This window comes from Poromitra crassiceps (assembly GCF_964638095.1).
Source record: "Poromitra crassiceps genome assembly, chromosome: 25".
Lineage (NCBI taxonomy): Eukaryota > Metazoa > Chordata > Actinopteri > Beryciformes > Melamphaidae > Poromitra > Poromitra crassiceps.
Genome location: NC_139649.1, coordinates 8,791,440 through 8,803,493, shown reverse-complemented (window position 1 = coordinate 8,803,493; position 12,054 = coordinate 8,791,440). Strand labels below are relative to the sequence as shown.

The 12,054-nt window shown below is 43.8% G+C and overlaps 2 protein-coding genes across 2 annotated transcripts; one reads left to right on the top strand and one right to left on the bottom strand.

Annotated features, from left to right (window-relative positions):
* Window positions 1-31: 31 nt before the first annotated feature.
* tpgs2 (tubulin polyglutamylase complex subunit 2) lies at window positions 32-2,722 on the top strand (the record flags this gene model as incomplete). The annotated part of the gene is made up of 7 exons (XM_083660669.1): window positions 32-107; window positions 263-342; window positions 470-557; window positions 741-881; window positions 1,014-1,127; window positions 1,235-1,398; window positions 2,481-2,722. The coding sequence occupies 7 exons, from the start codon at window positions 32-34 to the stop codon at window positions 2,700-2,702; spliced, it is 885 nt and encodes a 294-aa protein (XP_083516795.1). The 3' UTR covers window positions 2,703-2,722.
* A 1,196-nt stretch (window positions 2,723-3,918) lies between these two features.
* Window positions 3,919-9,119, bottom strand: aqp7 (aquaporin 7). Its single transcript, XM_083660668.1, has 6 exons — window positions 8,797-9,119; window positions 6,084-6,210; window positions 5,382-5,519; window positions 5,125-5,243; window positions 4,762-4,979; window positions 3,919-4,118 (listed from the first exon to the last, which is right to left on the bottom strand). Exons 1-6 carry the CDS (start codon window positions 8,932-8,934, stop codon window positions 3,932-3,934), a joined length of 927 nt encoding a protein of 308 aa, XP_083516794.1. The 5' UTR covers window positions 8,935-9,119; the 3' UTR covers window positions 3,919-3,931.
* Between the last annotated feature and the right edge of the window lie 2,935 nt (window positions 9,120-12,054).

The following is a 12,054-nucleotide window of genomic DNA, read 5'->3' as shown; positions in this document are numbered from 1 at the left end:
TTCTGTTCTCTTGTGATCTCCAATCCTCGAAATGGAAGAGAATAAAGATGGCTTAGCCTTTAAAGGTGTTGCTGAAAGGCTGACACTTGGCATCACTCGAATACTTGGTGCGTAACGTTAGCTGTTTGTGCTTGCGACCACACTGTTAGCTAACAGCTAGCAAACGATGTTGTATTGGAATGGAACGAATATAAATTCTGACAGTTGAGTTAATACCTAAACTGTTTTCTTATACTATTTAACCTTGAATTTGTCGTGCCAGAGAACATGCCTGGTGTGGTGGACGTGCGTTTCGTAGAGAGGGAGCCTGCAGAGAAGAGGTGTCTGCTGTCATGGGAACAGGTAACATATAAACGCCTATTCCTTCCTACCTCACAACAACAACAAGATAAAAGTTGAATGTAACTTTACTAGTATTGTTTTAGTCAATGTCATGATCTGGAGTCACTTTTATGTGTTCCCTCTTCAGAAAAACACATGCATTTTGCCAGAGGACCTGCGAGATTTCTATCTGACAACTGATGGATTTACATTAACCTGGAGTGTCAAACTAGACGGTAGGTGGCATCGTTGCTTACATCTTTTTTCAGTAAATAATATCATAGAAACCCTAACAAGGCTCTTCACTTACCAATGGAATCCACATTAAAATATTGGAATGTCACTGTTAGAATAACATGAAACATGTGCAGGTCTTTGATATGAGCATAGCACTAACACTGTGTGGGTGTGTCTTTCAGAGGAGTGTGTGCCAGTGGGTTGCATGGTGATTAACAGTGTGGCTAGACTGCACCCACTGGTCCAGCCGACGTCACTCTTCTCCCTCCCCAATGCGCCCACACTGGCTGACCTGGACTGGGAGGAGAACAGCTCGGACTGTGGTAACGCTCACCTGTCAGGTCCTTATGTGGGCCTAACTCATCAATCACATAATTATTAGTTCTGTTATGTCTGTAAGAAGGCAATGGATCAAACTGTGTGATTGAACGTAAATATGGAACGCTGTGTCTCAGGGTCAGAAGGTGGTCCCGCTCCGCCCCATTTTGATTCCCGGAGCCGCGTCTTCGAGTTGGATTCCTGTGGTGGGAATGGCAAGGTGTGCCTGGTCTACAAAAACTGCAGCCCAGGTCAGCCATATTTCCAACTTTTGTGTCATTGTCGTTGGCCTCAAAAGGAATCAAATGTAATATAGGTGTGGGTCAGTCTTCCTTATGCATGCATGTATGTTTTCCAGGTGTGGTGGCCCAGCAGAGTGAAATGTGGTTTCTGGACCGCTCGCTGTGCTGGCATTATCTGACGCCAACCTTCACCTCCTACTACCGACTGATGATCACCCACCTGGGTCTGCCTGAGTGGCACTATGCCTTCACCCCATATGGCCCAAGCCCTCAGGCCAAGGTAGCAAGTGGCCCAGGCCCTAATCACCCATTTTACAATCAAATGTGTTGTCGTTTGAATGCCACCTGGAACGCCTTCAGTTTCCACTTCTGGCTGTAAAGGGCCACAGTGGCGCAGTGGTAGCACTGTTGCCTGACAGCAAGAAGGTCCTGGGTTTGATTTCCGCCTGGGACACACTGATGGTGTGTCCCCATCCCCCATGTCTTCAGTGCCTACTGCCCAGGTGGGCTTGTCAAAAGGGGCCTTTCTGTGCGGAGTTTGCATTGCATGTTCTCTCCGTTAGCTAAAAACATGCACACACACAAAAATCTACCTTGGTCTGTTCATTCTGTTTTCTCTAGTCTTAGAGAATTCTCTAAACTGCATTTAGTTCAAATGGATTTAGTAGTAATGTTGTATGCATAATTGATAACACCGATAGCCATTGAAGGTATATAAAATAGGTTTTATTTACTTTACTTATTTATTTACTATTCCCTGTACAATATACTACAATGTTGGCTGTAACAAGATTAGCCAAAACTTAAAAGTATTCAGATTAAGACATTCACACAAAGCATAAATGCAGTCTTCCAAATCATGACGTTGAGGTAAAATACAGACGGTCCTTTTAGTCCTGACCTCACAAAAGTCTTCTTTCAGTGCATTTGCTTCTTAGTCTCTTTTTAATGCTAATACATTTCATCAATTTCGCATATAAAGCTTAAAAAAACATCAGTACAAAACTGAATGGCTTTACACTGTATGCTTACCATGGCAAACAGTGTTCAACTTTGCCATTAGTGCTCCAGAAGGTTCAAGGTGTTTAAACCACAGTGCTGTGATGATTAGCCCTGCCTCGTCAATTATATTCCATCCTAGGATCAGGCACTCAATCACCATTGAAGTAGTAGTAATATGTAGTTTTGAGGAGAACCATTATAATCTTCCACAATAAACCTAAATGAACTAAGGAACATTGAGTGAAGCTAGAATTTGGCCAATTTCAAGTGCTTATTGTGTTTGTTTTGTGGTGGACTGTTTCTTTCTCCACATAATATCGTGTCGTAGTTTTAAATTGTCTACTCTCGTTCCCTCCACAGCAGTGGGCGTCGCTCTATCAGCCCCTGATCTTCAGCAGTGAGCTCAGCCTGGCTGATCCTGCTGGAGACTCTCACCTCAACAAGCTGGACCCTATCAAGGCCTTCAAGGGCAAAACCAAGGCGCCCGCCCCCAAGAAGAAGCAGTCAGCGCAGGGCGGCACGGCGGGCACTGCCAAGGGCCAAGGCAACACAGGAAGACACAGTGGGGGGGCAAGGCGGTAAGAAGGTCCCCATCCAACGAAGACATTTCATTCGGCTAAAGCAGGGTTAGCAGCCCTACACGCCGCAAGAGCTTGCTGTCTAACAGGTTGGGAAGCTGTGTCCTGCACATTGACTGAGCAATGGCAATGGTCCTACGTGGCTAAAAACGACCAGGAGGAATTGTTTGTGTTTACCTTTCATTGCTAAATGCCTGCAAATCTGAACCACACAATTATATATTACCACAGACTGTCGATAAATCGACAAGCTAGGCTTTAGTATAGGCAACACAGTGGCCAGTCTATTGCATAATAGTGTTTTTCCTGATAAGAGCACTTACGTGACAACATCACAAACATCATCATGATAATCTACTCTAATGATTACATGTTGATGGACTGATATCATGAAGATATATTCTACGTGACATTCAAAATTACTTTTCACTATCGAGTTGGTGCTCTCCAATTGAATCTAGACTTTAACGAATAGGATGTAAGTATTGTGATGCCCCTGTGAACTGAAGTTAATCGAGAGGCATGTACGCTGCTTTGGCCTGAGCTCTTGTGTGCTGGACTGTGGGGGAGATGAACATGTATATTTTCTTTGGTTGTGTTGCTGTACTTTCAGGCCTTGAGGGGCTAGCCCCTGCTGGTTTACATTTATTTTCCATAAGTTATATGTATGTTTTAAGTGTCACGTTTAGTGATTGTGTATTTATTTATTTTTTACAACGCACACTATCGTTTTTGAGCTCATATCAGTGGTCTTCTGTTATGTCAGTTGATAGTCATGGTTTCTTCCATGGTTACGTCTGCGGTTCTTGCCTCGATAATGTGAATGTAATAGAAAAGCTGATGAGTTTGTTTTCTGCACAGAGGTATTCTGTAGCTTTGCCTACAACTGATTGTGCTTAGCTTACTGACGATGGCTGCCATGTCTGTAGGCTTCAGAGTGCAGGGCATACAGAAAGACACCCTAGGCATTTTAACCATCAGCCATAGATGTTAGTCAGCACCATGGCCCAAATGATCTAACATTGTATATATTTTATCTGTGCTACAGTCTTTCTTTGTTACAGTAATTCAAGATCAGTTGAGTAACTTTTAGAATCATTGCCCTGTATATAAATCCTAACATCCATCCCCTATCTAAGCAATGTCCCTTTGGTCCGTGTTTCACTTTTGCCATCATGGAATGTTTGAGCTGCACGTCCACGTCCATGTAGCTCCATCACATCGTAGGGGTTTTTACACACACACATCAGCACAGACGCTTTTCTTTTTCTCCAGAGGGGCGCTCTCCTCTGGCTCGTCAGCCCCCTGATCAGAGGGGGGAGGGTGGTGCAGCTCCACCATGGCCTTGTACAGCCCCGCACCCAGTACCCCTCCTACGAGGGGGGCAACCACAGGCACCCACCACCACCCTTTCCCAGCCCTGCATAGAGAAAGACAGAGAGACATTTAAAGGGATATCCCACAAAACACTCACAGAAAATAAAATGTTTAAGAATAGGTTGTTCTCAAAGGGAATGTGTGGACAAACCACATATTTAGAGGTGTTTTATTTTTATGGTATGACCCCTAACAAATCACACTGTAGTGGAGAATTTCGGGGGGGGGGGGGGGGGGGGTCCAACCTAGACCCTATTTTCTTTTTTTTTATGTATAAATAACATTTTTGAAATTGATGCAGTATTGACCAAGATCGCCTCAGTTGGCAGCTGCTTTTCCCACATACTCCTACTGCACAAACAAGCTTGTTTTTACCACTGACAGGATCAGACCATTCCAAAGGGATAATAACTTCCATACTGCTCATCTGGCGTAATACAAGTCTCCACAAGCCCTGAGATGCCAAGTTGAGTTTAAAATATGTCATTTACACCCTGTTTTTAGCAGAAATCTGCACTGTAGCTAGGTCGGCGGTGCATTACTTAGTTCACATTACTTAGTTATACATAAAAAATAATATATATATGAAAATAGGGTCCAGATTGAAATTCTCCTTTTAACATGTAGCGTCAAGCAGCGTCAAACACTCCCCCCCCCCAAAACAAATGCGTCAACCCTGTGTGTACCTGAACACGTCGGTCCCCCAGCCTGCTATGGCAGTGAAGACCCTGGGCCCCAGGTCTCTGGTGGGGTTGATGGCGTAGCCGCTGTTGCTGCCCAGAGAGATGCCAATGAGCAGCACCAGGAGACCCACTGCTACGGGCTCGCTGCCCGCCGCCGCCGGCTTGTTCCTCTGGTCGGACAGAGCCATCAGGCACAGCAGCAGCATGGCTGTGCCAAACACCTGTGGCAAAACACACAGGAACACCCCACATAGGAACACGAACGGTTAGCCCAAATACAGAAAGCTATTGTACCATCACGTGGTGATAAATGTCAGGTGATTTGTAGTTGTTGCTGGTAATCCTGTAATCCAATTTCATGGCAACCTGGTCAATGAATCCAGCCTGCAAGGAGAGGTACGGTGCAGGGTAGGTGGCAAAGATGCCAGCTGTGGCCCTCGCTCCAGTCACAGTCAGGTTCCCTCCACTGTAGTCATATATGGCATCTGCAGACAGCAACAATGTTGGCAAGACAGTCTTAGAGGTAAGGGCCACAAATAAACAAGACAATAGTGACAATTGGTAAAATATACTGAAAAATAGGACCCCCCCCCCCCCCCCCACAGCCTGTGGTGTCCCCTCACCATAGTAGATCACATAAATTGTCCCCGCTGCCAGAAAGGATCCCAACAGCTGGGTGAAAACATAGACAGGCAGCATCTTCCACGCGAGACGACCAAACACGCACATTGTGAAGGACACTGCTGCGTTCATGTGGGCGCCTGATGGAGAAAGAGAGTAAGGAAAATGTGTGAGTTATGATCGAGATAGCGTTTGAGTTTTTTAAACTCCATGAGCCTAGAGCAGGGATACTCAACTTGCTTTGCCCGGGGGCCACTTTTGTGAAATGATAGAAGGCCAGGGGCCAGTTAATAAACAATCAATATACATTTTTCTGTAGCGGATTGTTGGTGTCAGACGGAGTTTAGTCTGACAATGTTGTGCACACCGGATAGTTACTTAGGTTAATTACATACATAAGTGCCTGGGTAGCGAGCAGACGGCGGTATTTGACAATTTAGCAGCTAAATCATAGATTATTGAAAGATATTCCATATTCCAGACTGAAATGCTATAACAGGGGGTTAAGTGTGAGTATTGGCCAGAATTACATGAACATTTGGACACTTATTCAGCGGGTATCTTGCATGTTGCGTTCAGGTGCATTGTAAAAATAAAAAAAATCTGCAATTCCATCGCGGGCCACACAGGGGGCGCGGCCCGCGGGCCGCCAGTTGAGTATCACTGGTCTAGAGCATGGTAAAGGAAGAGCTGGTCTCTCATACCTGAGACCTTCCCTCCAACGTGCACCCCCATAGCGACACCGAGACAAAAGCCCAGGTTGATGCTGAGGTATTGTCCAAACGCCCCCCGTCCCGTCACCACCTGGGCCACAGAACCCAGGCCAAACACCTGGGCACAGACCGAGAGGACCAATCACTGACAGGCGAGCAGCACACAAATGGTGATTATAGACGAGCAAATTACAGCGAGCAAAACTTCCAGACAGTCTAATTAGAGAAAAGCATTCACAGAATGATGAACAGGAAAAGCAGGGAAATATCAGTGATGCTAAATCTTATGTTTCCTACATGTAGACGGTATTTTAGTCAGACAGACAGAAGTGACGTGATCAGATCATGTGTTGTGTAGGAAGCTCAAACCCTAAGAGGAGCTGAGCCGTTTCCTTTTCAATTCTAATGTTGAGTGAAAGAGTGCATGGCCCTTCTGAAAACAGCTGACATTTCAAGAAACTCTCATTCAGGAAACAGGGAAACATGTGCTTCCTCTTAACACTAGAAGTGCCAGAATTCCATAAACTAGAACTACCGTTAAGCGGGCATTTTGGCTGCTAGATTCCAAACTTATCATCTCTCATGATATAGCCTACGGAATTGAGAGATAAATGCATTTATTGGTTTTAGGATATATTTAAAAGGAATTTTATTTTAACAAGTTTATTTATAGGCTACTACATTCATCCGTGCTGACAATATGGCCGAAATAGGTCAAAATGATCATATTTTCTTTGCCTTCTGAGCAGGGGCGGACTGGGATCATAATCCAGGCCGGGCATTAGATACCAAGTGGGCCAGGCCGATACGGGCCGACGCGCGTGCCGGCGTCCGAAGGGCGCCGGCGAAAAATTTGGGGTGTTTGAAGCTCAATTTGGGCCGTTTGAAGCCCAATTTCGGCCGTTTGAAGCCAGATTTGGGTTGTTTAAAGCCAGATTTGGGCTGTTTGAAGCCCGATTTGGGCCGTTTGAAGCCCAATTTGGGCCAAGTCCAATTTTACAATGAGATGCACCCACTTTAAACCTGAATAAAGTAATAAAACCACTAGTAAACCAGTAGGCGGCGCCTGGCCTGCTGTTCAGTGAGTGGCCTGGCCTGGCCTGCAAAAAAAAAAAAAAAAAAATTTTTTTTTTTTTTTTTTGGCAGGCCATGCCAGGCCAGGCCACCGGGCATTTGCCCGACGTGCCCGATTATGCAGTCCGCCACTGCTTCTGAGTAATTTATATAAAAGCTATTTTATTACATAAAAAGCATACAAGTTTAGGAAAAGGCAGGTACCAGCAGTATTGTAGTTTTTTTTTAATTCAACAAAGTTACTGCACATATACATTTCAAAATGACTGCCATGGCTGTTCTCGTGTGTATTTAGGTTAACAGAGTAATTGGCCTAATTACCCAAGCACTAACACAGCGAGACACACCATGTGAAGGCTGTATAGCAGGGGTGTCAAACATGCGGCCCGGGGGCCAGATCCGGCCCCCCAAAGGGTCCAATCCGGCCCAAAGCATGACTTTGCAAAGTGTGAAAATTGCACTGAGAAGTCCTTCAATCCAATGTGATGCACTTGTGAAGGCTAAGAGGTACCAGGTTTCAGGAGCAAGTTAAATATAAAGTCGCCTATTCATGTTATCTGTATTAATCACTAAATCGTCAGCTATTTTCATTACCTTTGCTTGACTATAGAGAATTGCACAGTTGTCATCAATTGTAATCAGGGGTGTAGTGATAAATACAGAGGTGGGTAAACTATCCAAGGTGAGTAGTTTACCCACCTTGTTTGCCCTCATTGATTGATACAGTTGATCTGAAAATAGGTGAGTAAACTCTGTCTCATTTCAAAGAGGTGGGTAAATTGCTTTTACTTGTGTTTACCCTCCACTACACACCTGATTGTAATGCACAGTACAGACAGTAGATTTGATAATGTGCTTTATAGTAGCTGAGATAACCTCGTGTTGTAGGTGATGTAATTCTTTACACTAAGATAAACGGGAAAATGATTAGGTTTTGTCATTTATAGGTTATTATTGATTATTGATTTTCAAATTGGGTTGCATGTGGCCCGTGGACTGAAATGAGTTTGACACCCCTGCTGTATAGCCAATAAGCCAAACCTTTTAAATACTCCACGTGAAGACAAAAGTCCACTTTTGTGTTTGTCCACATGCTTGTGTCAGTGCCTGATTGCCTTCTGTGTGTGTGCGTGTGTGTGTGTGTGTGTGTGTGAGAGAGAGAGAGAGAGAGAGAGAGAGAGAGAGAGAGAGAGAGAGAGAAAGAGTGTACTGTCTAGGGTTCTAAGTATAGGGTTTGTTGTAACAGGTGGATAGCATGTGGCTTTTGCAACCCTCCCCATGTGGCCCTCTGCCACAGACCACAGACATTTGATTTCCTGGCTCACGCCCTTGAGTCGACCAATCATCACCCACTGACCCCGGCATGTGACTGGGTAACATGCTGCTTGTGTGTGTGTGTGTGTGTGTGTGGGGGGGGGGGGGGGTCACGATCATGCCACAGTATTCAACACTGAGAGGGAAAATCTCATAAATAAAAACCCAAGATGTCTTCAAAATGCTGGAATTGAGATAAGAGACATTATTTTTGTGCGACCGCCATGTCTAAATTCAGTGCAACCTCACGCATAAATTCCAGCAAACACCATAGGGTAGCAGTCTAGACTATCATGTGTTTGGAATGAATTCTTACCATCATGACATATGTGCAAAGGGTTTCAGCAAGTCCCACACGGAGAAGTTCATTCTTTAGCCAGGGTTTGGGTGGAGATTTGCAGCCCCCTTTCTGCTGCAGGGCCCCCAGTTCTACTGACTGCACCAAGTCTTTCATTCCTTCTTCTTCTCTCGCTCCTTTTGCCACCCCGCCTTCTTTGATGGCTTTTCAGGTTTTCAAAGAGCAAACCTCAAGCCTAGATTCCTTTGGAGGTTGTCACAGTTCCTTGAAGCATTTGTGAGGGATTCAACCAGTAGTCCACAAACAAGTCTCCCTGTGGCTGTTGTCCTCTTCTTTTCAAGCCCCTCTCTCTCTCTCTCCTCTCTCTCTCTCTCTCTCTCTCTCTCTCTCTCTCTCTCTCTCTCTCTCTCTCTCTCTCTCTCTCTCTCTCTCTCTCTCTCTCTCTCTGTAAATACCCCATTGGGTTTGTCCACATTTTATAACCTCTACCCAACCCCCTCCTCCTTGACACGCTTACATACACACAGTCATGTGCACCCACCAATAAGGAAGAAGGCTGAAAAATCAATCTGCTCTGCTACAGATACATGTTATTTTGCTTGCTGATTAACAAGTCTTGTTTATTATTTGTGAATGCATATCTGTAAGAAAGAGTTATAAAACGTGGATCCTCAGGCTCAGTGTGCATGTTATGTTTATTTTTCTTTTCTTTTTTATCACAAAGAAAGCTACACCAACCTGTGAAATGCCCATAAAGATGTGTGATTAGATTTCACGAAGGACATTTTCAGAAGTTTGCTGTCAGATCCAAAACCCGTTATTAGTGTTTTCACTTTAAACGTAACGGTCCTAGTCATGTGTAATCTCAACTATTGATCTGGCAGGCCTCGCTCTGGTGGAAATTTCCTGGTCGATATCTGCCAAGCCTGTCACAACATGCATAACAAGTACAGATCCTGTACAGGCACGGCACCTGTACCAAATTTGGTGCTAACAACGTCAAAATGTCACATTACTGCTCTGGCAGTTAGGCTACATGGTTATTACACCATACCCCCATACCGCCCCCTTTCACCAATGGTGACAAAACGTCTTATTTTGACTAGTCAGGCTGGACTGACTGACTGACTCACCCTAAAATGCCTGATTATGACCACGGTTCCGCTAGCGGGGAACAAAAATCATCTTATATCCAAACAAAAAACTCTATCTAATGACATGTGAGGTAGCTTCACATGAAAGAGAGCAAGTAAAATAATATGCGCAATAACAGAAATAAAGAAATGCACTAAACAAAAGGCATCCACAAAAGTAAACAGATTTCATGAAAATCTGATTCTGAAAAACTGGCTATCACTTTGGTGAAAGGTCCTCTGTGCAAACTTTATACAAAAGGCATGCTCTGATGCAATAGCACAACTTTGTCTTAAAGAGACATTGACATTATTATTACAGTATTCAGAAAATAAAAATAAGAAGGGAGCTCCTTGAAGTTTTACAAGAATAGTATTTAATCCTGAAGTAGTATATTCGTGTCCACAGCAGTGTTACAAACAGAATATATCTTCATAAGGGTCTTCATAAGGGTCTTCATCAGGCTGGAATAGCTAGCCTGAATAGCTAGCTATTCCAGCCTGATGAAGACCCTGTGTGGTTGAAACGCGCGTAGTGTTTTTGTTTGCCCGTGTACCCTTGAAGATATATTCTGTTTGTAACACTGCTGTGGACACGAATATACTACTTCGGGATTAAATACTATTCTTGTAAAACTTCAAGGAGCTCCCTTCTTATTTTTGTTTACTACTTTGCCTGCTGAGCTGCTTGGTCCACAATTCTGTGTTCCCCTAGTATTCAGAAAATGAAATCAATAATGCCAGTGTCAAGAGGTTTCAAAAACATTTCCAAGAGGAGGCTATAGTAAGGAGGAGGAGTAGAGCGTTAGTTGGGGAAAACCAGTCGATGGATATTTCAGGTCAGGGGTGAACGAAGTAAACAGTTGTACACGTCTTGACCTTTGTCTTCATTAAGTTTCACTTCACTTTGTTTTTGTGCAAGTGGACACCATGATGGAATAAATAAAACAATGATATTATGATGAAATAAAGTAATTCTACTGAATTAAAACCATGATATTATGATTAAATGAAGTAGTAGGCTACAATTAATGTCACTGCACATACATTAGTGAAACATAAAATGTACAAAAGAGGTAGAAAAGTATGGAATTCCCCCAAAAATGTCAACACAGTGCTGATAGATGGCCGACTTAGTTACTTTCCACGCTTTTCAGCTCCTTCTCCACAGATTTCCAACTTATTTTCAATGTCATGGCTGTGTGCCAGTCTGGAGGATCAATCATGCCTCTCCTCATCTTCTCCCTCTTGTTCTGGACATATTAGATCATAGTTTTGATAAATAACCATCTCCCTCCTGTGTTTGTGTATTTTGGCAGTGGGGATTCAGGATCTTGTGAAGCTGTCATTTGTGTCCTCTGGCAGTCTGGCTCCCTTTGCGGTTGTATTCTGTGCTTTATAGGCCTAATCAGATTATCAACAGTTCATGTATGCGAGCATGTGGTGACTGCCCTCTGGTGGACCATCATAACTCTACTCCAGTGCATTACTCTTTGCTTCATGAAGGCTAGGAAATTCTTCATTTAAAATTTGTAGCTTTCATTTTACCTTTGGCTGAGTGCCCTTTTATTTTATTTTTTAGCTATACCTTTATATAACCAGGCTGGGTCCAGGCCGTAATGGCCACTTCCAATACTTCATCACTGTTTGGCATTTTGGCCTTTATTGACAGGGCAATATAGAGATTGGCAGGACATACAGGGCAGAGGGAGGGGATGACATGCAACAGAGACAAAGTTGATTGAACCAAATGACATGACAGACCAACAGTTCATCTTTTAGGCCCTATGATAGAAAAAACATGTTTCCTTGTGACCTTAGGGCAAAAATTAAGTGTCGCAATAGACTGTCCCTTTGGATGAAGAAAGTGAGGGTCTCATTTTTTACAACAGAAAGGGAGATTTTTTTTTATTCGTTTTGATTTCTCAGTCATTTTTACCCTAATGTCACAGCTGCTGGATGCTGAAGTCCCCTCTAGTGTCACATTAGGGCAAAGATAAAGCATGGAGGGGAGGGGCCAGAGCCCCCGTGGTTCAGGGTTCAACAGGTGGAGCACATACCATTCAAGCACAGCATTCACACTGTACAGTAGCTCCACTTTAACACCTATTGTCTTCATCTGCACAGACAAAACCGTAGGTCA

Excerpts from the sequence above, each read along its gene's own strand:
- aqp7 (XM_083660668.1), bottom strand. The coding sequence starts at position 8,934 with ATGAAAGACTTGGTGCAGTCAGTAGAACTGGGGGCCCTGCAGCAGAAA. Across the intron at positions 5,244-5,381 it reads AATTTATGTGATCTACTATG|ATGCCATATATGACTACAGT; the intron begins GTGAGGGGACAC and ends TGCTGTCTGCAG. Across the intron at positions 4,119-4,761 it reads TGGGGGACCGACGTGTTCAG|GGCTGGGAAAGGGTGGTGGT; the intron begins GTACACACAGGG and ends TTCTCTATGCAG.